The 27,768-nt window shown below is 42.5% G+C and overlaps 1 protein-coding gene across 3 annotated transcripts; it reads left to right on the plus strand.

The window, feature by feature from the left end:
- Nucleotides 1–702: 702 nt before the first annotated feature.
- On the plus strand, nt 703–27,768 carry LOC311046479 (uncharacterized protein). Of its 3 annotated transcripts, XM_084058824.1 has the most exons (5): nt 21,400–21,508; nt 22,674–23,009; nt 23,212–23,481; nt 25,406–25,633; nt 26,679–27,768. In XM_084058824.1, exons 2-5 carry the CDS (start codon nt 22,932–22,934, stop codon nt 27,423–27,425), a joined length of 1,323 nt encoding a protein of 440 aa, XP_083914950.1. In that variant the 5' UTR covers nt 21,400–21,508; nt 22,674–22,931; the 3' UTR covers nt 27,426–27,768. The 3 variants fall into 3 exon arrangements, with proteins under 3 accessions (XP_083914948.1, XP_083914950.1, XP_083914949.1); XM_084058823.1 differs by having other exon boundaries at nt 22,674–23,481; nt 26,679–27,764; XM_084058822.1 differs by lacking the exons at nt 21,400–21,508; nt 22,674–23,009; nt 23,212–23,481; nt 25,406–25,633 and adding exons at nt 703–1,064; nt 1,819–2,605 and having other exon boundaries at nt 26,947–27,764.

Here is a 27,768-nt window from a genome sequence, read left to right on the forward strand (position 1 = left end):
AATTGAGTTGCAGTCGAGTACAGACATAATAAGAAGTACATCATACTTGCGTATTAATCAACGCTACTGAAGTCATGATAATGCCAAGCAGTTGTCTTGTACCGCACTGCAAGTCCTACGTGAGCAATAAACAGCCTGGGTTCAGTTATTTTGTCGTTCCAGTAAAGTACGCAGAACGGGAAAATGATCACAGCTGTATATAAAAAACACACCTATAGACACAGCTGATCCTTCTACCTATCTTGATGAAAATAATGACGAACCGTCAAAGTACTCAACCCAACCTCCGCCAGCAAAGGGCAGGGGTTGATTATCAAGCTAAAGCAGACCTAACGGTATTAGTAGGGTCGCTAAATGGCAAACTTTAGCCTGGCCTGGCCTGTCACTAAACTTTTCTTTACATCTCACTAGGCCTCACTCCCAGAAGTGGATAGTATGAACAGGACAGGGGTGTCATCCACAAGTGTGGAAGCAGAGGTGAGCTGATTCCTTTCATCCACAGTCCTATAATACACTCTTATAGCTTCTGCATTGATCATCCAGCACAAAAAAGCGAGGGGGCGTGTTTGAAGGGTACAGTGTGTGTTTGTTTTCTGTGCCATGTGTTATATAGTTGCTCTAATAGCCAGTTGGCCATTGCCAGGCTTGCTATGGCTTCCTTGCCTTGTGTGCTAGAAATCAGCATAATACATAATACTGAGCTAACCGAAACGTTAACACTTTTTGTGCTGTTTCCAAGTCCGGGGTACATTAATATTTAATTGGTTTTGTTTTTACAGGTCAATGTTGTACATAGTGCAACAAACGATGCCTCCCCTCATGTGCCTCGGACATTCACAGCAGCCCATGAAACGTATGAAGCAAACATACTGTCCCTCTTCAAGAGGTGCCAAATCTGTGGCTGTGCAATTAATAGCACAGAGGTTCGCTATGTACTTGGAAAGATGCGTGTCAAGTGGGACTGCTTCGGGGGGCACGCGGGCACGTGGAAGTCCTTGCTGAGAGTCAAAGCAATGTTTAAGGTCAGCCTGCCCTACTGCTGGAAGAAGATGCTGTCACTCAAAGTTAGCTCTATTTGTAGTGGGAAAGTGTATTAATATTTGAAATTGTAGAACTATGTGTTTATAACTCCAACTCGCATGCCTTGGGCACCTCCCTTCCAAAGTCAGGGGTGAGAATACCCCCCTCTCTAATTTGAAAACAGACATGAATATTGACTATATTAAATTCTGACAAACAGGCTAATACAGAAGTTTATTTTGGCCATGTTGTGCTTTTATTTTGGTTAGTCTTAGTAATCATTCTCTTTGAGGTCTATTTCTGGGAGGTGTGTGTTCATGGAGTGTAAACACATGAGAATGCAGTCACAGGCCTCCAGTTGATGTCAATCACCTTGTTAGTTACCTTGTCAGGCTGTATCAAGAGGTTAGGGAAGAGAGAGAGATGTGGTTGGAGGTTTTTAGTTTGGCTTTTGTTTGGAATGCATTTGCATCTGGTTTAACCTGTATTAGGTAAATAGTCTTTTGTGGGTCTGTAAATATTACTATTAAATGGTGTTTACTTATCTTCGGACGTTATTGCGGGAGTGTCACTGTGAAGATGCTGGACTAGTAGAGGCTGAATTAAATCTCCGGAACTACAGTAAACAGAAATTAGCTATATATTATCTAGAGAGGGCACAGAAAATCCCAGGCCAGTAATTTCTATGAAATTTGCTCTTGATCTGAGGAAAAGGGGACAAGACCATTAAGTGCTTTCTAAGTGATGATGAGAAACCTGAACCCAATTTGTGATGAACCTCTTTTCTGTCTTTTACAGGTAGACAATCCTGAAGACTCGTTAGATGAAGAAGAGAATATGATGGTGTCTGAGGACGGTTCAGACAGCAACTGGGATCCCCTGGAGAACAATACAGACAGCATGTTTACAGACAGTGATTCAGACAGCATGTTTACAGACAGTGATTCAGGTACAGATGAGATTGATGCAGAGGATGACGCAGTTGGCCTAAAACTCCGCCAACTCTGTCCTGACTGTGGAAAGTTGATCAACATACAGAAAGCTCACACATGTGAACACAAATTAAAGCCCTATCCTTGTAATGTGTGTGGCAAGAGGTTTGTCAGTGAGCATCACCTAAAAGTTCATGGTAGGGTCCACAAGGAAAACTATAAGCATGTGTGCAAGTTCTGCCTCAAAACCTTCAAAACGAGGGCACATAAACTTGCACACGAGCAGAGCCATCCTCGTGTAAAGAAGCCCTATCAATGTCCGGACTGCCCGGAGGTGTTTGCCAAGATCCAAGTGCGTCGTGACCACCTGCGGAATCACAGAGGACCCCAACAGTTCATCTGTCACATATGTAACATGGAGTTTGCATATAGCAATGCATTGGAGAGACATGTTGTTACACACACAGGAGAAAAGCAGTTTGTATGTGAGGTGTGTCAGTTTTCATTCAGCCAGGCAGGCCACCTCAAATCCCACATGCGCGTCCACACAGGAGAGAAACCCTATCAGTGTCGGCATTGTGATAAGAGCTTTAATCACAATGTTAGCCTGAAGAGTCACATCAAACATTATCATGGAAAAGTCCCTGACCCAGGTATGATGGAGAAGACAACTAGGAATCAGTCTGAGCCTGAAGCTGAAAAGAATAAGATGAATGAAATGGAGAACAATACTGTTGATGTACGAGAGACACATGGTGCAACTCTGATGAGGGGAAGGAAAAAAAGATTGTGTGCAACCATAAACAGAAAGAAGAAAAGGTTAACAGGTAGACCTAAAGGAAGGCCACAAATTAACAAAATGATTGCCTCAGACGCCACAGACAAATTGAAGAGAAAGTTATGCGATAGTGATGAAAGTTGGAGCAACAGTGATTCAGTCTCTGACTCAGCAGATGAGTAAGAGATCACCACCTGGAGATCTAAAGACCAAGGAACTCTGAGGTGGTGAAGAGCATATCAGTGACTGATTTCGACCCAACCGGGAAAAAGACAGACTTTGACTGTTGCTGAATAAGTCACATAGTTTTGGACATTTTATCTGTCTGTTCCAGCAAAGGAGATTGGGACAACAAGGGTATTATAAAAACAAAAGAAGGGTCAAAGGAGGGACTGTTTGTCTACCTCCTTCCACAGCCTTAAGAGTCCCAGGAGAACATTGAACAGGTGCCCCCCGGTGCCAACTCTAAAGAAACCACAGGAGACAAGACTGGACAGTTTTGTGGTGCTGAAATACAGTATATGGATGACCAATAATAGCTGGTGCTTACACTATTTGTTTTTGTCTTTCTTTTGTGTACAATCTACTAATTTGTTTTGTACAATGTATTTCTCATTTAAATTGTCTGTAAGGTGCTGTAAGTGATATGTTTTGGTTAAAACAAAAAGCATTTTGTTAAGTTAAAGCTCTGTATTATTTTAGTAATCATTGCTGTATAGAGTGTTAGTTCAGCAACGGGTCTCCCCATCTCTCAAGCTCTTTAGTAAACAGAAAATATACTTTTATGTGGGTCACCAATTTCATCCAGTTAAGAGAGAGAAAACGTTTAGCAGTTTCACTTTGACAGTGCTCCAGTTGAAATTGTGTCTGCTCTTTTTTGTGTCATCACTTAATTTGTTTATTTTCATTTGTTTAACCTGTATCCTGTAAGAGTTCTCTCATATAAAATTGGTGTCCCAATCTGAAAATATATTTTCTGTTACTAAAGACATGGAGAGACCCCTGTTACTGAACAAACACTATAGCAATGATTGCTATGAGAAAATAGAGCTATCACGATGTCACGGTACCTTTAATGTTGAATTTAAGAAAGAAGCCAAAATTCCAGCCAAAAAGTTAGTTAATAAGGAAAGCCCACAAGTTACTTTTATTAAGCTATGTATTTTGATGTGCATAAACCTTTTAAACCCAATTCAGTGTAACCTATTTGGATTATATTTCATTAACAATTGACATTCCGTGTTTGCATTATTTTCTTTAGCAGCGTGTAATACGATTTAAGTGCTGATAACTATTTAGACTAAATGCTTGGCTGATGATGATACATCTCTCCAGCCTTGGAAAAAGAGTAGATCTCATGTTCTAAAAGGTTTCTCACTTACCGTATGCATGGGATGTTTATTTTTATATTAATAGGTTAATCAAACAGTGATGTCAAATGACCATTCACATTGCTGCAATATCCTCTGTTCTTATTACACAATACTTTTAATATTTTAATATAGCCATGGCAAGTATTATGTAATGTATCCATTTGTAACTCTGAGAGTGTACAAATATAACCAAATACACCTTTGCCCTTTGACTTTGACATGTGATAAGCCTGGACCGAATGAGCCGTGTAAGGACCGCAATGGAAACAAGCTCTAAGCTTTTATGCGTTACCCATTTGATTATGGTGGATCAGATGTATGATCAATAAATATATCAATCAATCAAACTCCCATTACTCTCAGAATATACAAAGGGAAGCAAATAGACCTGTACAGGTCCATTTTGGATCCATTTGTACAATCACCTGCAAGGGTCCATTTGGAACCCACTCAAGGAACCCTGAGGGTTCCTGTGCTCCATGTTGAGCCCTATTGTAATGCAAGGAATTATCAACCGTAACTGGGTTTATTTGTGTGAATGAAAACACCTTAAATTTCACCTTCAAATGAACTGCTAATCCTTGAGGTTCACATTGTTTTGCCACTCACATATACTGTATGTACAATTGGATCATTTCCCTCAGATATATTTTTGTTTATTGGGTTCTCTTTATCTACTTTAGAACTATTTATGAAGAAATATAGAACATTCTAAAGGGTTCACAAACTTTGAAACACCACTGTAGGTGTTATAAAGGAAAAGGTCAACACACATTTATTGTTTTAGGTGTTAACAGTGGGAGTGAGGAGGCATGACTCCCAAGGCTATACCACGTCCCCAACCTATCAGAAACTATGGTCATCTCCACACTAACAAACAGGCTCCCGACACCAACAAACTATCTACAGAGATTAATGGTACACAAGCTGAGCCTTGTTCACTTTGTGTGTGCATGTGTTCAGCGAAGATATTTAGTGTAGCCCTTTAGAATATGGTCAACCAGGTATAGACCCATGAGAATACAGTAATTATATATATAGCTGATATATTGACTGATAATTGCTCTAACAATTATCAGTCAATATCAGTCACCAGAGATGTGTTTTCAGTGAATCAAACCAGTGTCTATTGAATAAGAGCTATTTTCAACGTCATACAAGAAAAATACATTTGAATAAAATACAATATGGAACTAAAATCAGTCCAGGTCAAAATTTGTGTCAGATCCTGTGTCTAGGACCTAGACACCTAGACTCTAGGTGAGACATGACCTTTGACAAAATGTCTCCAACAAAACCAACAAAAACGGCATATAAATAGACTTGAAATAGACTTAGTTATCTCCATGATAAAGGAAGTTTACATTAAAGTTGTTTTTGTTTTGTAAAAAGCTTTATATTCTGTCTCCATCTTTCAGTAAACAGAAAATAAATTTCAGGTGGGTTGTCAGCTTTTGTTCTGTTTCTTTCATTACTTCCAACTTCATTTATTTAATCTGTATCCTGTTTGAGTTCTCTCTCCTGATTGGAGGAAATTAGTATCCTGACCTGAAAATATATTTTCTGTTTACTGAAGAGCTTTAGAGACAGGGAGACCCCTATTACTTAACAAACAATAGTCTATAGCAATGATTCCTAGGGGAATATAGAGCTATTTGTATTTAACATTTATATGAACTAAATAATATCCCTTGCAGCATACCACTCAAGAGTAAAAACACAGACAGGTTTAGTCCAATAAATGCTTCAAAATAATCCATCCGACGTCAGAACTTTTTTCGGATGGCCTGTCAAAAAAAAAGATTAAAAGCTTCTGAGAGACAAATGTCCATTCATACTGCCTCCAAACTGTTCTGTGTTCTGAACGCCAGACCGCACCTAGTCACTAATCTGATCAATGAATCGCAGTTGTAGCAGCTTGCTCCGTCATCTCCAGCGACTGAATCCAAGCCAGCAGAATGGATTTAATACGTGGTTAATATGTGGTTCCGACATGCTGTGGGCAATCCGTCATGGAGGTAGGCAGATCTGAGAGACAACATCAGGAGTTCTGAATGACGTCGATCTGTATTTATAACCTACCCTGTCCAAACAAAGTTCTGTTCGGATGGAGCATGTATTGGGCTTTAAGGCCAGGAGTTACCCGGTGCTATCTGAGGCAGGGTATCAGTCTTTGTTCAGACACAGGAAGCCCATGATGGAGAACAGATAGACCAGGATGAGAGCTAACAGAGCGGTCAGCAGGATGGAGCAACTGTTAAGAAAGAGAGAGTGAAAGAGAAATAGGAAGGAAGAGGGAGGGAGAAAGAGACCATTTTTAGCATTTCTTGTACATGTTTGAATTGAGATATCACTTAATTAAACTGATCCAACCGTTTTGTGTGTGTGTGTGTGTGTGTGTGTGTGTGTGTGTGTGTGTGTGTGTGTGTGTGTGTGTGTGTGTGTGTGTGTGTGTGTGTGTGTGTGTGTGTGTGTGTGTGTGTGTGTGTGTGTGTGTGTGTGTGTGTGCGCGTACCAGTATGCTGTAGAATAGCTTGGGGACACGGTCCCAGGGTGGAGGTCAGGACGTAGACTAGATGGTACAGCAGCTCCAATTTCATCAGCATGGCCTTGTATCCCAGGATGAACTTCCATTGTTCCCCACCGGACTCACTGGAAACAGCACATTACACATTACTGTTACTACCTGCTCCCAGATTCTTGATGGGTAATGTAGTTTAGTCTACAAACCACAAACACCACCTTGTTTTAGATTATAGTAAGCCAGTGGGACATAATTTAATTCAATTGCATTTCATGTATTGTTGAGTGACAATAAAGCTATCTATACATAGTGTCGTACCTGAAAATAACTAAACAAATGTGAACTTGGCAGGGTATATTTGAAATGTAAAGCTAGAGAATATATCATCATGGTAGAGGTCTTGAAAACAGGAAATTCCCTTTAGTTTCCATAATGAAAAAGAAGAGTCCAAAACAGAGAATAGGTGATTATTGGTAATGGGTTATTATTACTGTTAAATAGCAGCAACAGAAGTAACAGCACTACTACTAGTATAGTTACCTTGTCCAGAGTTGTATGGGTAGAAGGCGGCGATGATGAGGTTGGTGAACACAGCCAGGTTGAAGGAGATGGACCCCACAGGGTTATTATCCTGGAGAACAGTACAATACTGCCGTACCTGAACACGAACACACACACACACACACACACACACACACACACACACACACACACACACACACACACACACACACACACACACACACACACACACACACACACACACACACACACACACACACACACACACAGTTTGGTGAATGTTAGTAACTGCAATATTTACAGCCCACATTTGAGTACGGTTATATAAAACGTACACTTTTATACATTCAACAAAATCATACAGAATGAAAATTGTGTGTGTGTGTGTGTGTGTGTGTGTGTGTGTGTGTGTGTGTGTGTGTAGGGGGATTGTGGGAAAGGCAAGGGGAAAAAACAATTATCTTGCCGTTATATTTCAAACATTATAGCCCAATCAGATCAATATATCAGTGATTATACGTTAATTTATGATCAATACTGATTAATACAATTATGTTCAGCCAGCCACCCCTACCTTCCTCAGGTTGATGTGCACAGGGCGCCCCCTGGTGGCCAGCATGGATGTTAGACCAGGGTAGCAGGGAAGAGCCAGGTGGACCAACGACTATTTATTTCTGTCTTCAAGCCAGATGAATGTGCCAACCAGCTCCTGCATGACACAGAGAATAGCACTATATAAACAGCATACAGTACAGTATGGCATGTCAAATAGTATACTGAGAAAAGCAAGAAAGAAAGCAGACATGACAAGAAAGAAAGCAGTCAGATAGAGAAATAAGCAAACTTGACCAATAAAACGGATCTTTAAAAGGTTGGACATGACATTCAGTGCAAGCACCTCTGCAAGCTGATTTGATGCCAGTGGCTCATAGCTTACACATTTGTTTCTGTTAAAAAGATTTAATACAAGCCTTTTACTTGTAACAGTATTTTTATATTGTGCTATTACTACATTTACTTAAAGGGATATTTCACTTTCAAAAAAACGTTTGGTCATTTTATCATCTACTCAGGCTTTTGTGAGCCCCCAAGACAGTTTTTAAGTTGCTCGATTCAGTATTTAGATATTTGATATTCATTTTATCAGATGCTGTACCACCCTTTACCCTTCCTATACAAACCCATTGTAACTTCAAACTCCATTTTAACCATGTTAGATTAATCAAAAACACCGTCCTTGGTTCTGGTGACTCACCCTGCCCTCCTAATGCGTGAGGGGGCAATACAATGGGTTTGTATAGGAAGGGTAAAGGGTGGTACAGCATCTGATAAAATGAATATCAAATATCTAAATACTGAATCGAGCAACTTAAAAACTGTCTGGGGGGCTCACAAAAGCCTGAGTAGACGATAAAATGACCAAACGTTTTTTTGAAAGTGAAATATCCCTTTAAAGGGGAAATCCACCCATTTTCAATATTTAACTATGTCATTAATATAGCATAAAGGAGTTGTGTGGAAATAAGAAAAAAGTTCCCCCCTTTTCTTTTTGCCTTGAACTGGAGGATTGATTGTGAGTTTAACATTGCAAATTACAACGTGATGACTCATCATGTTGTAATTTGCAATGTTAAACCCACAATCAATCCTCCAGTTCAAGGCAACACAGAAAGGGGGGAACTTTTTTCTTATTTCCACACAACTCCTTTATGCTATATTAATGACATAGTTAAATATTGAAAATGGGTGGATTTCCCCTTTAAGTATAAAATATTCCACCACTGCTACTACCTTGCACAGGTGTTGTTGTGGCTGGTGTCTCCTTGGACGTCCTCTGAAGTGCTTTGGTTTCTTGTGATGATTTCTGTAACATGTTTGTTTTAAGGGACGAGGTTGTTAACCTCATTCCCAACCCCCAATATGGAGGACTAGCGATTGTCCTTAGTCTGACCCCTACCCTTTGAGCTGTATGGCATGGTTGGACCTGCCAGGAGAGCTCTCTGGGTCACTGGGATAACACAAGCTCCTCCACCACGGCAAGGTGACAATCATGGGAGGAGACCCAATTTAGTCATTGCCAATTCCCAACTGTCCCCAAGTGTCCTGCAGTCCCTGTTGCTGCTATAAACTGCTACTGTATGTGCATCAAGGTTATTATAGTTAACTAAAATTAGCAAAATAACTAAAAATGTAATTGAAAAAACATTTTGGTAACTGAAACAAAAACTAGGGTAAAAAAATACAACTAATTGAAACTGTATATCCTTTCTAAGACTAATTAAAACAAAAAAAATAAAATATCCTTACTTTTAGTCTTACATAAGACTAGTACTGTACCAGTTTCAACTGTGAATACATATTTTAAAATGTCATGTTTTTATTACACAATACCTTTTATGACCTTTCTGAATCTCACCCCTGACAAATACCCCATATTACAATAAAGAACTAACACTGCATCTAATAAAACTAAACTATAAACTAAGCCTTTTCCAAAACTAAAAACTAAACTTAAATAGCAAAGCCACTTTAAAAACAAACTACAACTAAACTGAAAACATGGACGTCAAAACTAAATTCAGAACTAAAACAACCTTGATGTGCATCAGCAGCTTCTGCAGTACAGCAAAAAGAACATGATCACTTGATCCATAACCAGCTTCCCACCTGCAAACACTGTAGCCAATTGTGTTTGTTGGAGCGGCCAGCCAAGCTGGAGGCACTGCTGCTGCTGGGTATTGAACCCAGCTACCTGCGTGGTGTGACAGTGTTTTACCACTACCACACCCAGACGCTCCATAATGTTTTTGAGTGTGTGTGTGTGTGTGTGTGTGTGTGTGTGTGTGTGTGTGTGTGTGTGTGTGTGTGTGTGTGTGTGTGTGTGTGTGTGTGTGTGTGTGTGTGTGTGTGTGTGTGTGTGTGTGTAGACCGACAGACAGACAGACAGACACAGAATATTTTTTGTTTTGTTTTTTTGCATTTTATCATGTAAATAAACTTTATTAATATAGCACTTTTCAAAAGCAGGGTTACAAAGTGCTTCACATACAGTACATAAAAAACAAACGTGTTTGCTTACAGTACCAAGGCAATCTAAACAAAGTGACTTACCAGTGGGGGATACAAACCTGGGACCCAGCATTACAAAGTGCATTCACCTCTATCACACCCAGACGCTCCATAATGTTTAGAGTGTGTGTGTGTGTGTGTGTGTGTGTGTGTGTGTGTGTGTGTGTGTGTGTGTGTGTGTGTGTGTGTGTGTGTGTGTGTGTGTGTTCTGTGTGTGTGTGTGTGTGTGTGTGTGTGTGTGTGTGTGTGTGTGTGTGTGTGTGTGTGTGTGTGTGTGTGTGTGTGTGTGTGTGTGTGTGTAGACAGACAGACAAGATACAGATACAGTATATATATTTTTTTGTTTTTTTTGTTTTTTTGCATTTTATCATGTAAATAAACTTTATTTATTTAGCAATCTAGACAAATAAACAACAAAGTGACTTACCAGTGGGGGATACAAACCTGGGACGCAGCATTACAAAGTGGATCCACTTGAAGAGCCAGGCTCACTGGTACGGTAATGCAGCTGCCTTCATGCTACAGTCGTCCATCCTTCCTAGAAACACGTCCACGCGCACCAGGAGCGGTTAGGAGTACGGCTCAACTAACCCAGCTCAACTGGGGGGACCTCTGTGACCAGTCAGAAGGGACTCCTTACTCCTGTGCTTGCTGCAATCAATTCATCTGTTTTACCTCTACCACACCCAGACGCTCCATAGATAGATAGATTAGATAGATTAGACAGACAGACAAGATACAGATACAGTGTATATATATATATATATATATATATATATATATATATATATATATATATATATATATATATATATATATATATTTATTTTTTCTCCTTTTTTTTTGCATTTTATCATGTAAATAAACTTTTCAAAAACAGGTTTACAAAGTGACTTACCAGTGGGGGATACAAACCTGGGACCCAGCATTACAAAGTGCATTCACTTGAAGAGCCAGGCTCACTGGTACGGTAATTTCTGTCCTCTCCTCCTCTCGTTTTCGGTCCTCTTCTCCTCTCCTCTCCTCTCGTCATCTCTCCTCTCCTCTGTTCTCTTCTCCTCTCCTCTCTTCTCTCCTCTCCTCGCAGGGGTGCATTGTCACTCCCCTGACATCACCACGCTCTTGCTAGACCGTTAGTCTCAGGTCCTTCAATTGTATGGGGATCTCGGACGGCCCCACATATACCTACCTTTCCTTGTATATGGTCTTTGTTCCATGGTTAGGTCCAATCCTCTCCAACATCCACTTACCTGGGGCTCAGCACAGCAGCTCCGCGCTGTCCACACTGTCCCCACGCTCCCCGCTCAAAGCTGACTCAAAGAAGGCGTCCCAGTCAACGTTCACCACCACCTCCTCGCTCAAGGCCGAGTCGAGGAAGTCCAAGTCGTCCTCTACGGGGCTGGTGCTGTTCAGCGGCTCGCCGCTGTACAGACTCAGGTCCCCGCTCAAGGCCGGATCGAGGAAGTCCGAGTCCAAACCCCAGTCGAAGTTGACCGTCTGGTCGTCCTCTATGGGGCTGGTACTGCTCAGCGGCTCCCCGCTGTCAAGACTCCTCAAGGCCGAACCTCTGTGGGAGCCAACCCAAGGCACAGCTAGGAGGGGAAGGAGGCGCACAGGAGACAGCGGAGGTAGCAACACTGCAGAGCTCTGGATGCTGCTGGCTAGGAGGGAGTGGGGTGTCCGGACTGAGCTCCCTGCTCAAGATCCAGTCGAGGAGGCCGTCCAACTCTTTCCGTTCTTCAGCATGAAGCCGCAGGGAGCTGGATCGACGGGGGACTTTGGCCACGCTAGCTGTACAGTCTGGACGCTTCTTCCTCTTGAGCCTGCCGATCTCCTTGGCTGGCTGGTTCTGTTCCACGCTGGTGGCTTCATCAAGGCCCCTGTTCAGCTGCTGCGACACGGGCAGGGGTGGGCTCTGCAGCGGAGGGCTCTGCAGTGGAGGGCTCTGCAGGGGTGGGCTCCACATGGGTGGTCTCTGCAGTGTCGGGTCAATCTGGACGGAGGTCATCCACTTGCTGAAAGCCTTGACAAGGATGCACTCGGCATACTGCGGGTCGACCGTCCAGAAGCCTCCCTTACCCGTGTTGTCTTCCGGCCGAGAGACATTGATGAACTTCTTAATGGTGGACAGGTTGTGCCGGATGCTGCTCTTCCAGGAGTCAGGATTGGTGTGGTGGCGGAAGTAGGAGAAGTTGTCCACAAACCACTGGTAGATGCAGGAGATCGGGATGTTGCTCTTCCCGCTGGCTTGCATGGCCATGCAGATCATCATGGGGAACGTGTACGGCGGTCTCTTGCCAGGGGCGCCGTGGGGAACGATGCCAGGGAGGCTCTGCTGCGTCCGGATGCAGGCCGCCGGTGTGGTCCTGATGGGTGCGGCGTCCGCGGCCAGAGGGGACAAAGGCACCTCAGGAGAACTCACCGGCTGGCGGCAGCTGAAGACAGGAGGTGGCTGGCGGTGGTGGCCGGGGCCTGGCTGGGACCCTCTGCCGTTGGCATCAGGGACGGAGAAGTCACAGGGCAGTGGCCTGACCAGCCACTGCAGGCTGGTCAGGCCGTCGTCCACGTTGAAGGAGGAGAAGGAGGCCATCTATAAAAAAGGTTTAATCAGCAACACAATTGTATACAATATGAAGTGGGGGTCCTGCTTCATCTCTCTCAGCTAAGGGGTCCTTGGCTTGAAAACGTTGAAGACCCCTCAACTACAGCATACAAAGTACAATGAGGGGTCCTGGCCATAAATCCCAGAGCAGCATTGTAGAGGGGTAGCCATGGTGCCATGTCCCCCTGGTTTATAGCGGTGTTCGATTTTTGTTACATTGCCAACTCTCACATGTACATAAACGTTCAGATTTCAAACATAAAGTGCTTACCCCCGAGCCATGGATGTTACAAGGCGATCCGGACCGCGATAAGTACCCGTATCTCCCGTATTGTTCAATAAAAAGCAGTGTAAAAAAAATCGAACACCGCTATAAACCGGGGGGACATGGCACCATGACTGTCATGGTATGACAGTCATGTTCAGGGCTAGGTAGAGGGGATTCAAATGATCCACTACAGTGAGCCAATCATCTATAAACATCTATAAACATTGTCACCATAATCCAGCTGATATAAATACACACACCATCACCAACTGCCCACAAACTGGAAACAAGAAAACTCAAGTAAATTTGAGTTTAAAACATTAATGTGGTGTTTGAAATTTTTATCATAAACCACATACCAACATATCTCTAATACTCCCACTATAGCTCCTACCCAGGGGGCAAAACCCCCTTTTTTTTGGAAAGCTGCATTTGCTCTGCTATAAAAGGTTGGCCACCAGAAATAATATCTATGACCCCGTAGGATCACAACCTATATGGACAACCCGGTCAATTTTTTGCTGGAAATCCAATATGGCCGCCTCAATATTGGCCCCTATCAGTACCCAGGGGCAAAGGGGGGTATGCTGCATTTGCCCTGCCATAAAAGGTTGGCCACCAGAAATAATATCTATGACCCAGTAGGATCACAACCTATATGGACAACCCGGTCAACTTGCTGCTGGAAATTCAATATGGCCGCCTCAATATTGGCCCCTATCAGAAAATAGCTTTGGCAATAACTTTTGAACCAGATGGGCTAGAAATAAAAACTTGGTGTCTATTTCATGGTTTCAGAGCATGAGAAACTCAATGGAATACTTATCTTTATGATTGGGTGTGTCTGGACCTTTAATTTGCATATTTCCAAGATGGATGCCACGCGAAAATGAGTTTTACTATGACTTTTACAGTGACAGCTGACTGTTATGGCAACAGAGATGGCAGTCCTAAGAGAGCAGCTGCTGCTTTTTCAGGAATCATTGAATGGGCAACCAACTGCAGTCCTCTGGGAAACCTTCCTGGAGATGTCAGATATTCTCCAAAGGTTTATCTACTACGATCGGGAAGGTGACTGGACAGGACATCTCTGTGAATCAGCAAGAATGCTACCCTACCTCACTGCAGCAGGCCACTACAAGTACGGGCAGCAATCTTTACCTCTGTATTTGGCTGAGATGAAGAAACTACCAGAAACAGCTTCAGAGGTACATGAAGCACTGATGGCAGGTGTATTTGTTGGCAGACGAGCAGATGGCAGCCACAACAGTGTTTCTCTTGACATGCTACTGGAGCAGACCTATAATGCCGATGCCAAGGAAGCAAGCAGTCTGGATGGCATTACACTCAGCCCTGCTGCCAGGACAAAATTGGTCTACACAAAACCACTCACAGCAGCTGTCTCTGCAGAGCTCAAGTCTATGCTCCACCTCCACTCCTCCAACCCACACCATGAGTCTGGTCAGAGTTGTGTAATCCGGGATGCAGAGATGGTAGTCAAGGTCATGGCAGCAGTGAAGACTAACCCATTTACAGTGAGCACATCATCCACGATCAACATATCTACAGGACAGTGTGCTGATTCCACAGTCAAGGACCACTTGATGAGTGTGAAAGAACTGGGTCTGAAGGCACTGTGTGAGTCATTGTCCAGTGAACAGAAGAAGACAAGCATAATGAAGCTTAACACTTCCCACACTCAAAACACAAAATCTAAAAAGTCTAAGGGGAAAACCTCAGCACCTGGCAAGAGCAATGAAATTACTGCCCTCCTGCGCATGACCCAAATCATAGCCAGTGGTGGAGAACTCAACCTTGTTGACTTTATAGGCAACCACGAGTGCAGTGGCTTCCCCCCTTCCCTCTTCCAGGAAGATGGCAGGATGAGAACAGGTACCAAGGCAAGCCTTGTGAAGGTCCTGAAAGAGGAGACCAAAGTTGCATGCATCCCTGACCTGCCTACAGAAGACAGAAAAACAGCAGTAGTTATTGATGCCATGTATGCCATACGCCATTGGTCGTTCCTGAAAGGTGAAGCATTTGGAACAATCGCTGAACGATACCAACGTCTGCTGTTGAATGATGTGCCTGCTGGCACAGAGATCATTCACTTCTGTTGTGACCGGTACAGTGGACCTAGTCTTAAGACAGCTGAGCAAGAACACAGATATGCTCGACCAAAACCTACCAAAGAATATGAAGTCAGTATGCGTTACACAGCTCCAGATCCTCAGGAGTTTTTTGCTGTGTCAGCTAACAAGGCAAACCTATTGAGTTTCCTCTGTGACGAATGGTGTGAAAATGAGAAACTTAAGTCGGCCCTTGGTCCAACACATCTCTACCTGGGTGGGTGGTTTAAAGAAGAGACAAGGAGTGTGGTGATCAAGGAGGGGTCTATTGAAGATGTCCCTGCACTAGAATCCACACAACAGGAAGCTGATACAAGAATAATACTCCACACCCTGTACAGTGTCCAGAATGACAAAGTTGACAGAGTTGTCATCCATGCCAATGACACAGACATCATCATCATGTGCCTTTACTATGCAGCAACCCATCTCAGATGCCTTCCAGAGCTGTGGGTGAGAACAAAATTCATACCTTCCTATCCATCAAATGGTATCAGCACTGGGGCTTGCACAGTGTCGTGCCCTGCCCTTTATCCATAGTTTAAGTGGCAGAGATACCACCAGCTATCCCTTTTTCACTGGGAAGAAGGCATGGTTCAAGGCCAACATGCGTCTGGATCTCCCTGCACTTGAGGAGTTTGGTGAGAACTCTTCTGATTCCGTCTCATATGACGTCATCAATCAGGCACGAGACCTCACAATTGCTGTATATACATCCAAAGCGGACCACCCGGAGGATTTTGACCTGAGTAAGCTTAGAGTGTACAAGTTCCTCAATAATAGATCAACCCTTTTAAAGCTGCTGCCCCCGACAGAGAATGCCTTTGACCTGCACCTGAGAAGAGCTGCTCTAGCAACCATAATAGATAAATGTGCACATATCGCCAAGCCGGATATTCCTTCTTTCACAGAGTATGGATGGTCTCTCAGTGCTAGCAATGCAGTCCCTCTTGCATCTACCGAGCCAGCCTTGCCTTTGTCAATGAACAAGGCAATATCATGCCTCTGTTCCTGTGCAAAGAAGGCAATTCCATGCTACTTAGGATGCCGTTGCCAGGTACTGGAGACACGATGCAGCAGGATCAGTGCAACACATGACAACAGTGACAGTGAATAGCATTGTACCATAGTATCATTGGCTTTAGAAGCAGGCAAGACAGCACCATAGAGGTCAAAATGAACCTTTTGTAGGCAACCTCAACTCCGCCTTTACTCTATTTGTCACTAAGTAGTCTATATTTTGTTATGTTACTTGAATGCATACCACTATGTTAATTTGTATAGCCCTAAAGTTGACGTTTTTGGCAAGTCTTGGAGTGTGCATGTGTATGTTTATATTGTATTTAGTTTATTAAAATGATACATAAGATACATTGTGGGCTTTTCTCCGATTTTTCTCTGCAATCATCCCCACAACTATAGATCTATAAATCAATAAATCTGGGGGAAAACGTAATACCATACATTATTTATGACTGCAGCCATATTGACAAAAAAGAAGTGAAAGCTCAAACTGACCAAATGTGTTCATATCGCTTAAAAAGCAGACTTTTTGCCATAACAGTAAGCTGTCACTGTAAAAGTCATAGTAAAACTCATTTTCGCGTGGCATCCATCTTGGAAATATGCAAATTAAAGGGCAAGACACACCCAATCATAAAGATAAGTATTCCATTGAGTTTCTCATGCTCTGAAACCATGAAATAGACACCAAGTTTTTATTTCTAGCCCATCTGGTTCAAAAGTTATTGCCAAAGCTATTTTTTGATATTGAGGCGGCCATATTGGATTTCCAGCAGCAAGTTGACCGGGTTGTCCATATAGGTTGTGATCCTACTGGGTCATAGATATTATTTCTGGTGGCCAACCTTTTATGGCAGGGCAAATGCAGCATATCCCCTTTTGCCCCTGGGTACTGATAGGGGCCAATATTGAGGCGGCCATATTGGATTTCCAGCAAAAAATTGACCGGGTTGTCCATATAGGTTGTGATCCTACGGGGTCATAGATATTATTTCTGGTGGCCAACCTTTTATAGCAGAGCAAATGCAGCATACCCCCCTTTGCCCCCTGGGTATCCGTTACGAACGCTTTGAAAATCACAAAAACTCAACCTCATCAGGATGAAAACACAAGCTAGCTTTCACCAAAACTCACCCAACATCACCATAAAAGTTCTATTTGACAAGCAACAGGGTGACTTGAGTGATTTATAACGACAACATGCTATCATTTTTTCAAACGTAAACACTAGCTATCTATGAGGCTAAAACAAACCGAGCCGTTGAAATGTTACACACTGAGTTCAGTTAGCTTCTGAACATGTAAATTAACTCACTTCACGGTACAACCAAACATTTTGCAATCGATAAACATAAACATGTCATGTTCCACAATTCCGTTAAGGTGGCATTTTGAAGAAAATCAACTTACCTTCAAACTTGACGAACTTGACGTTGGCTTCCAAAAACAGAAGAAAAGGTTGAACACAAGTTTAAACTGCAGAAACTGTTGAAAGTTAAACAAGAAAACGAAACCGTTGATGAAAACAAACAGTAACTTCCGCTCAGTGTTGTGTTGTTTTGTCGGAGCTGATTTGATGCGACTGACCCACAGTGTATCTGAAGAGCATTAACGTCTACGCTGGACTGGTCTTTAATGCACCTGCTGCATGAGGCCGCTTCCTGCAACGCCATTGGCCCGCGCTGGATTCGTATGTAAACACGCCTTCTGATTGGTCCCCAAACTTAACGTCCAACTAGCATGCTCTGGCACGCCCATTCCGCCGGAGGTTAACGTAATTCATTATAACTTTATATAAACACGTTCCTCCTCGGAGTTTTAATTTTTCATTTGTTTAGTTAAGTACTTATAATAATAATAATAATAGTAATAATAATAATAATAATAATAATAATAATAATAATAATAATAATAATAACAATAATCATAATCATTATTATTATTAATGGAATACTTTTATTTCAGTTTTAGTGTTAGTTTTATTTATTTTTGTAATATGAGGTAGTTATTAGGGTCGGGATGAGAGACTGAGAATGAGAAATATTGGATTTTGACAAGGACCTTTTCTCACTATGTTTGGTTCGTTTTAGTTAGTTTGCAAACACACAGACAGTACAACTTCTGTGTGTCTGACAAAATACAATAACATTTAAGGTTGTGTCACTTTAAGAAAAATATCAGATTGAATTTCGTTTATAAGCACTTTAAACTATCTCACCATAGTGATAGATTTAATTTAACGTTTTGTTAATAATAAAAAATATAGCCCAGTGTATTTATATATAAAGAATACAAAATAAAGTGTAGTTATAATTTTTTTCTACAATGATTTATACCCACGCAAGGTAAACATAACCCTACGTTACACCTATGTGACGTCACAGGAAGCGTCACTTGGCACGCTGTTGTTTTTGTTTTTATTCAAATAAGCCATGCAGCCGCAAAACCAGTGTTGCCATGTCCGCTTATTATAAGCGACTTTGGGCTTCTTTTTTTGTAAAGTTGCTTGAAAATATTGGAAGTTGCTGGTTGCGTTTTTTTGGGCTTGTTTCTAAAGTGCAGTTGCTTATTTGGGCTTGTTAAGATTATTTTGTTTCTTTGTTGTGAAAATAGCCAAAGCCTAGCCTAGTCGCCGCTTTTGGGCTTGTTTTCATAGACCTGGTTGCTTATTTCTCTCGCAGAATCTGGCAATCCAGATTGGGACCGAGGTTAGGCATTGATGGACAGTAACTATCGACATTTACTTGAGTACTTTTGTTCATATCGGACAGTGACGCGACACCACTGCGAGATGGGTCCTTGTCTTAGACAAGCTGTCAAGCTGTCAAGCTTTGAGTAGCCTATCATATAGCATCACATTTCTATCGCATCTTTTATTTGCGCGCGCGTGTGTGCGTTCGTGCGTGTGCGTGCGTGCGTGTGTGAGCGTGTGTGTGTGCGTGTGTGCGTGCGTGCGCGTGTGTGTATGTGCGTGTGTGTGTGCATGTGTGTGCTTGTTTGCGTGCTCTCCTTCACAGGTTTCATTTACACAGGAGACATCATCCATAGGATGCTAACAGCCACTCGGTATATTGCTCCTCTGATGGCGAAAAAAAAACATCATGTGGATGCACCTGGGACATATCATCATTGTTGTAGTCTGGGGTCGACGAGTTTCGGTCGTGCAACATACACCCTCGCCCAGGTGACCCAGCCGAGGTTGATCAAGCCCCGACTTACGTCCCAGTAGCTATCCACAGTCAGTCCTCTTAGGGAAAGACAGTCAGTCTGCTTCTCCGGAACTACTCTGCCGGGACCGGGGGAGGCTCTGGCACGTGGAGGGACTAGGCTCTGTGGATGGCCTCCTGGCCGGGCCCCTCCTTCATCTCACCAGGTCCAGGACCTGAGCGTTGCACCAGACTCCCCCACTCCAAACATTTCACTCTGGCGTGATGGTATCTTGGGCCGTGGTGGTACTGCAGGCTCCACTTGCGGCTTGGCTGAAAGGCCCTCCTTAAAGGCCTCACCGTGGGTTTGTTGGGCCTTTTCCTCACGGAAGACTGGGCTGGGGGGCCAACCCATACTGCGCCCTACGTAAAAGTAGTGAAAATAGCCGATCTACAAGCTCACAATGCGTCGCAACATTAGATCGGCTATTTTCATTATTTCCGAACATTTCCATTCCATTTCCTCATAAGTACGGTTTTGGACATATGAGGTTTCCACCTAACAGCAACGATGTGTACTGGTATTGTGTGCATAGGTGGACAAATGTCAATGTGTGTGTGTGTGTGTGTGTGTGTGTGTGTGTGTGTGTGGGGTGTGGGGTGTGGTGTGTGTACAGCTAATCTCCGGCACCGTTGGCCCGATCAGCGTGAAATTGTGCATGTGCAGAGACAGCACCTCTCTGCGCGAACCTCTGCCGCAAATGTTTCACATCTGCCTTTTATAGCGCCACCAGGGGGTCGATTTTTGCTAAAAACTTTTTTAGATGTCCGATTGCCGTGAAACTTTGCACGCACATTTCCACTAGGCCAAGGAAGAATTGCCATCCTTTTCACGCCTGTGAAAAGGCTGTCATACGCCTGTCATAGCGCCATTGGGAGGCCGACATATTTGTTTATATTACTCCTACAGATTTTGTCCAAACACCACCCAAATCTGTAGACATTATCTCTCTAGTCATGTGATCAAGACGGATCCGCCGACTTTTCATATTACATCTATTATATTTTCATTTTTCTAGTTGACAGTTGTGAATGTGTTGTTATTTGCAACACATAATGTGTTCGGGTGATTTATGTCACATCACATTGTTGTTTTGTTGTTTTATGTTACATAGTATTTTCACCATTTGGCTTTTATTTTATGTGAATGATGTCGATAGCTGCAAGAGCGCCCCGCCAGACCATCGTACGACAAAGTAATAAAGATCAGGCTTAAGTGGTTACGGTCTAACCCCCCCCCACACAGTGGAGCTCATTTTGATGTTGCAGACCCAATTTATGGGTTGTGAGTAAATATCTCTCTTTTTAGTTTTCTACAAATAAAGGTTTCATTATTATTTCAAAAGATTTTCAAAATGTTTCCCCCTAGAACATAAAAAAGTTTCAGAAATAAAAAACGATTAAAATTCCATAAATTTAAGAAACTTTTAAATAGTGAAAATAGACAATCTACAAGCCTGCAACATCGTATCGCGACACATTGTGAGCTTGTAGATTGGCTATTTTCATTATTCCGGAAATGGGGCTTAAGTGATTAATTCCTAAGTCCAGACAGTGCGCTTCAGCCAGTTGAAGGTAGAAGGACTCGTTGGTGCTCAACAGGGACAGCTTGAATCAGAGAGAATAATACCTGGACATTTCCTGTTTGAATCTGAGGAGTGCTCAGGCCACGCTGCTCAGGCGTGTACCTCACTGTACAGACTCCAAGAGGAAGAATCATAGTGGAGTTAGTTCCTTTGCCTTTCCAGTCAAGCATGCAGAGCGTTGCATGGAAATAACCCCTGAAAGGTCTACAATTCTGCAAGGCTTTGGTTTGTTACTGCCTCTTATATTACGGGTATTTTATTTTTGAAAGACTCTGGAAGCGTTCTTTTCAACAGGTTCCGTTTTCTTTATGGCAATGCTTTTATTTTGAAGCTATTGAAGGAAGTGCATGTTACATATAAAGAGTTACTTTACCTGGCGCGAATTCAGATGGAAGGAAAGTCATAACGTTGCTCTGAAATGAGAACGTTTATCAATCAATTGCTCATTTAGCACCCAGCTAGAACGGTTCAACAAGGTAATGTGTTCATAGTGTTTACATAATTCTGTGCATTTACTTTGGGTGTGTTCATATTAACAGAGTGAGATAAGGTGTTTGAATCTATTACTGTCATGTAAACATTAGCCTGAGCGGATCAATCTGGTCTGGTGCCGTGCACCTCCGAAATGATTCCCCTAGTTTAAAACTTGTATAAATTGGTATAATCGCTTCGTTCCTTTTGTTATAATAATGGTTTGGTATGTCCATCTTTTATTCTAACTCATAGCACGACTAGCGTCGAACTAATTGATTCGCATTATGTGGGGGAACAAAAACAATGCGACGCCAACCGGAACCCACCACCGAAACCATGACTTTTTTCTAAACCGGATCACACGGCTGGTTATAGAATGAATACCAGGCTTTCCTCCGCGGTGGAAAGTCTGCTGACGCGTCATGTAAACATTAAAGTTCTGCAGTAACGTTTGAGTGAATGGCTGTAATGTGATGGTAATGATGCATTTCTGGGTTTCATAATTGGGATCAAGCGCGTCTGCATGAGGGAAAAAGTTAGATGGGGGGGGGGGGGGGGGGGGGGGGGTCGATGGTGACGTCATGAAGTTCTGCTATAGCTCCGAAGAGAAATGTAACCAAATGGACTCCTCGGAACTTAACTACGGTATAAGAACTAAGTAGCCCTGGATAAAGACCAGATTGTAAATGTTAAAGTAATTTTCAGACTTTCTATTTAAGGGACATTCAAACTTTAAGCTCTGTAGTGAAAGTTAGAAGAACTAAATGAAACATTGGATTGCATTTCAATAAACATCACTTAATAAGCAACCCAATGGGAACTGTGGGGTGCTAGACCAACACCGGTCAGGAAAAAAATTAATAGAGCAGCGGTCGGCGAGATCGACAAGTTGATTGCTAAATAGTGGAGGGATATTCAGACCTCCTCCTACTGACTCCCACTCCGGTGCCTATGATTTGGGATGTTATATTGTTATGCCAGTAAAGATTTTGATAATAATTCACATGTATGGTAGATATGCTAACCGAGGCATGTGTTTGTGTGTGTGTTTTAACACACACAAACACATTTTGTATGTTATGTTTGTATGACCTATTTTTTATGTTTTGTATGTTGTAAGAGCTCAATTTGAATTTATGTCATTTATTTGTCCTACAATTCTTACAGTGTCTTCTCAGGAAAAAGGTGTTTCACTACTGAAGGAAAGGAAAACAACTTTATGTTCAAACAAGGTCTAAGGCTGAGTACGCATCCCCATTGTCTGGCTTGGGTTCACTAAACTGCAAGAAGTGGATCTTGGCAATAAAGAACCCGAAGTTCAACGAGAACACCGCTGGAGAAGCTATAAAAGCTGAGAGTGTGTAGTGTACTCTGAACCTAAAAGTGGAGGAGATTGTACGCGGCAGCTACTTGAGGTACCAGGTCATGGGAGGAAATATGCCACGATCAACATTATCAGTCACAGCTGTTCCTTCCATCAACTTGGATGAAGAAACTGAAGAGGTACTCAAGCAGTAGTGGAAAAAGTAATCAAAATGTACTTGAGTAAAAGTACAAAAGTATAGGCATCAAAATAAAAAGAACTTTTTGCGACGTAACTGTAAACATGCCAAAGCCAGTGTGCCGTTGTGCAGTACCACAGTGTACAGTTCCGAAGAGGAGGAATCATCCTGGTGGAGTTAGTTCCTTCACCTTTCCAGTAAAGGATCCAGAGCGTTGCAAGAAGTGGGTCAGAGCAGTCAAGAACCCGAAGTACGACGACAACACACCGCTCAAGGAACTACTGCATGAGAGAGTGTGTAGTTTGCACTTCAAACCGGAGGAGTTTGAAAACCTGATGATGAGGTATCGTCTCATGGGAGGCAGAAAACCTCCAGCAGTGCTGTCAACCACCGCAGTTCCTTCCATCAACTTGGACGAAGCCGAGTCAGTCGAGTCAGCCGAACCTCCGCTTGCAAAAAGGAGGCGAACACAGGTACTCATACCAATTGCATGTATGAGTAACAAAGAACTCTGTTATTGGTTCAGTTTTCACTGTTATCTCTATGACTAAACACATGGACAGTATACTAATGACTTCTTACACTGTTATGTTAAAAAACATGGTAAAAAAGGAATTCTGTGCCAAATGAGACTATATCAAACCATTGCTAATGATGATGAGGTTCAAAAGGACCCTCCTTCACATCTCTATTTATACAAACGCCTAGTGGTTAGACTTCCGGGTTATCTGCAAAGGGGCGGTGTTTGGCTGTTTTCAGTCTCCATTGGCACACAATGGGAACACAGGAACCAAAAATCTACCCTGACGCGTTGATGCTCCTTGTCCGCCCCCAGCAGCTGCTGCCTGACTGGCTGCAACAGCAGCTGCCTCCTCGTCATCCCTGCGCTGGAGCTGTTCCTCGGTGTATTCGGGTTCAAATAAATAGCCCTGCTGTGTTTCTGACTCAATGATAACGTGCAAATAGTCATCTTCCTCCATGGAATGCTCAGACTCTGGTGTGCTTGTAGACGCCATGATACAAATCTGAAGACCGCGATGGGGGTGGGGTCAAAGACGGTTCAAGGGTGGGGGGGTCTTTGGGGCCGGTCTGATTGAGACAACATGTAGTCCGGAAAGAAAGTGAGACCAGGGCATTATGACAAGATCGTTGTCATCCGGAAGTTTCAAATGACTAAAATATCTAAAAACACAGAATAAACACAAAGAGAATCCACGATCGCGTTAAAATAGGATATGGGTGCAAAATCGGTGAAGTGGCCCTTTTAATGTATGTTTTGTAATAATAATCAAAATCTACAAAGTAACTAGTAGTAACTAAAGTTTTCAAATAATTGTAGTAGAGTAAAAGTACAATATTTGTCTCTAAGATATAGTGGAGAAGAAGTAAAAGTATAGAAAATTGGACCTGAACATTTTACTTGGGTACAGTACTTCAGTTCATGTACTTAGTTACTTTCCACCACTGTACTCATGTTACAGTAATTTGTCATTGTGTTTTGTTTTGAGTCGATCTTGTTACTATCTTAGTAAATTGGGCAAATAAGTGTAATCAACAATGGGTAAATAGCTATCAGCATGTCGTTTGTGACCTCCCAACTACCACACACTACCACGCAGGTGCACCATCATAATTTAGTATGCTTTATTAATTGAATGGCAGTCGAGTACATCAGACATAATAAGAAGTAAATCATACTTATCATACGTACTGTATTATTCAATGTTACTGAAGTCATAATGCCGAGAAGTTGTCTTTCACCGCAAGTCCTACGTGAGCAATAAACAGCCTGGGTTCAGTTATTGTGTCGTTCCAGTGAAGAGTGGTATAAGAAGTGGATCACAGCTATATATAAAAAACACCCCTATAGGCACCGCCGTTCCTTCTATCTATCTTCATGAAAATTATGACGAACCATCAACGTACTCAACCGAACCCCCGCCTTCAAAGAAATATTGCAAAGATCCACAGTCCTATAATACACTCTTAGCTTCTGCATTGATCATCCAGCACTAAAAAGCGAGGGGGAGTGTTTGAAGGGTACAGGATGTGTTTATTTTTTTTCTGTGCCATGTGTTATATAGCCAGTTGGCCATAGCCAGGCTTTCTATTCAATTCAATTCAATTTTATTAAAGTGTCAAATCACAACAAGTTGTCTCAAGACACTTTACATGTAGAGAAGAGACCCGACAATCCCACCCTGAACAAGCAATATCTAGGGCTTCTTTTCCTTGTGTGCTAGAAATCAGTGTGTTGAATGATACTACTGAGCTTCTGGCTTGACCCTTGCACAGAATACTCAGCTAAGAACCAAACAAGTTAGACATAATCCAACACTTTTTGTGCTGTTTTCAAGTCCTGGTTACATTGACATTTAATTGGTTTTGTTTTTACAGGTCAATGTTGTACCTAGTGCAACAAAAGATGCCTCCCCCCATGTGCCTCGGACATTCACAGCCCATGAAACGTATGAAGCAAACATACTGTCCCTCTTCAAGAGGTGCCAAATCTGTGGCTGTCCAATTAATAGCACAGATGTTCACTATGTTCGCGGAAAGATGCGTGTCAAGTGGGACTGCTTCGGAGGGCACGTGGGCACGTGGAACGAGGAAGCAATGTTGAAGGTCAGCCTGCCCTACAAGCTGTGGTCCAACCAGGGACCATGACACTTAATTTGCTTTACAAATAAAGATTGTTATTGTTGATTGTTGATACTGACAATATCTCGTTCAGCCTTAGTGTAGGGACTGCAACACTGAAAGGAGCATTTCACTGCTGGAAGAAGATGCTGTCACTCAAAGTTAGCTCTATTTGTAGTGGGAAAGTGTATTAATATTTGAAATTGTAGAACTATGTGTTTATAACTCCAATTCGCATGCCTTGCGCACCTCCCTTCCAAAGTCGGGGGTGAGATTACCCCCCTCACTAAGGTTAAAACAGACATGAATATTAACTATATTAAATTCTGACAAACAGGCTAATACAGAAGTTTATTTTGGTCATGACACACACACACACACACACACACACACACACACACACACACACACACACACACGTGTGTGTCTTCATCCTACTATCCTACTATCCTACTATAATTCTAGTAACCTCTGTGCGTTTGTAGTGGAGGTGTTTGTAGTGGAGGTGAAGCTACCCGGTTCTCCTCACTGGCTGGACCAATTGCTCTGATTTTGCACACAGCCATTGACCATTACCATCTGAACTTAACTGTGAAGCCCGTTTTTCAATTTCATCAAATCTCAGCTTCTTATTAGCGTTTATGTGTCAAACAATGTCGCCATGGTTACGGGGCTGCCCAGCTATGGGACGAACTGCCTCCCGGGTTGCCAGATCATGTGCGCATATCCCCCCACGGATGCGTCGACCGGGTATGGTCTAGTACATACAATAACAATAATACAAATTCAAATACAAATAGTAGGCATGTACACTCCCCAAATTTAGTTAGACTGTACACTTTCTCATATATTGGTCACTCTCATACAAATTACTCTTTTCCATTGAGGGCACAGAAAATCCCAGGCCAGTAATTTATATGAAATTTGCTCTTGCTCTGAGGAAAAGGCGACAAGACCATTAAGTGCTGTGTAATTGATGATGAGAAACCTGAACCCAATTTGTGATGAAACTCTTTTCTGTCTTTTACAGGTAGACAATCCTGAAGACTCATTAGATGAAGAAGAAAATATGATGGTGTCTGAGGACGGTTCAGACAGCAACCTGGATCCCCTGGAGAACGGTACAGACAGCATGTTAACAGACAAGGATTCATGTACAGATGAGATTGATGCAGAGGATGACGCAGGCAAGGAAAGCTATAAGCATGTGTGCAAGTTCTGCCTCAAAACCTTCAAAACGAGACCACATAAACTTGCACACGAGCAGAGCCATCTTCGTGTAAAAGTCCCTGACCCAGGTATGCAAGTGCAGATGGAGAAGATGACTAGGAATCAGTCTGAACCTGAAGCTGAAAAGAATGAAATGGAGAACAATGCTGTTGTACGAGAGACAAATGGTACAACACTGAGGAGGGGAAGGAAGAAAAGGAGATTGCATGCAACAATAAACGGAAAGAAAAGGTTAACAGGTAGACTTAAAGGAAGGCCACAAATTAACACAGTGATTGCCTCAGGTGTCACAGACAAATTGAAGAGAAAGTTATGTGATGGTGATGAGAATGATGAAAGTTGGAGCAACAGTGATTCACCCTCTGACTCGGCAGATGAGGAAGAGGAGACCACTACCTCAGAGTTCCTTGATCTTCCTTTAGATCTCCAGGTGAAGAGCATATCAGTGACGGATTTCAACCCAACGGGAAAAATGACAGCAGGTGGGGCTCAAACTTTCGAGGACAGAGGTAGCAGAAAGCAAAACGACAATCTGGCTATCCTGTAATGTGTAAATGTGTTGGAGCTGTTGCTGAATAAGTCGCATATGTTTGAACTTTTTGTCTGTCTGTTCCAGCAAAGGAGATTGGCATAACAAGGGTATAATAAAAAACAAAAGAAAGGTCAAAGGAGGGCATGTTAGACTGTTTGTCTACCTCCTTCCACAGCCTTAAGAGTCCCAGGATAACATTGAACAGGTGTCGCCTGGTGCCAACTCTAAAGAAACCACAGGAGACAAGACTGGACGGTTCTGTGGTGCTGAAATATATGGATGTCCAATAATAGCTAGCTGGTGCTTACACTATTTGTTTTTGTTTTTGTCTCTTTTTCCTCGAATCCTATTAATTCCT

This window comes from Gymnoscopelus microlampas (assembly GCF_963454915.1).
Source record: "Gymnoscopelus microlampas genome assembly, chromosome: 5".
NCBI lineage: Eukaryota > Metazoa > Chordata > Actinopteri > Myctophiformes > Myctophidae > Gymnoscopelus > Gymnoscopelus microlampas.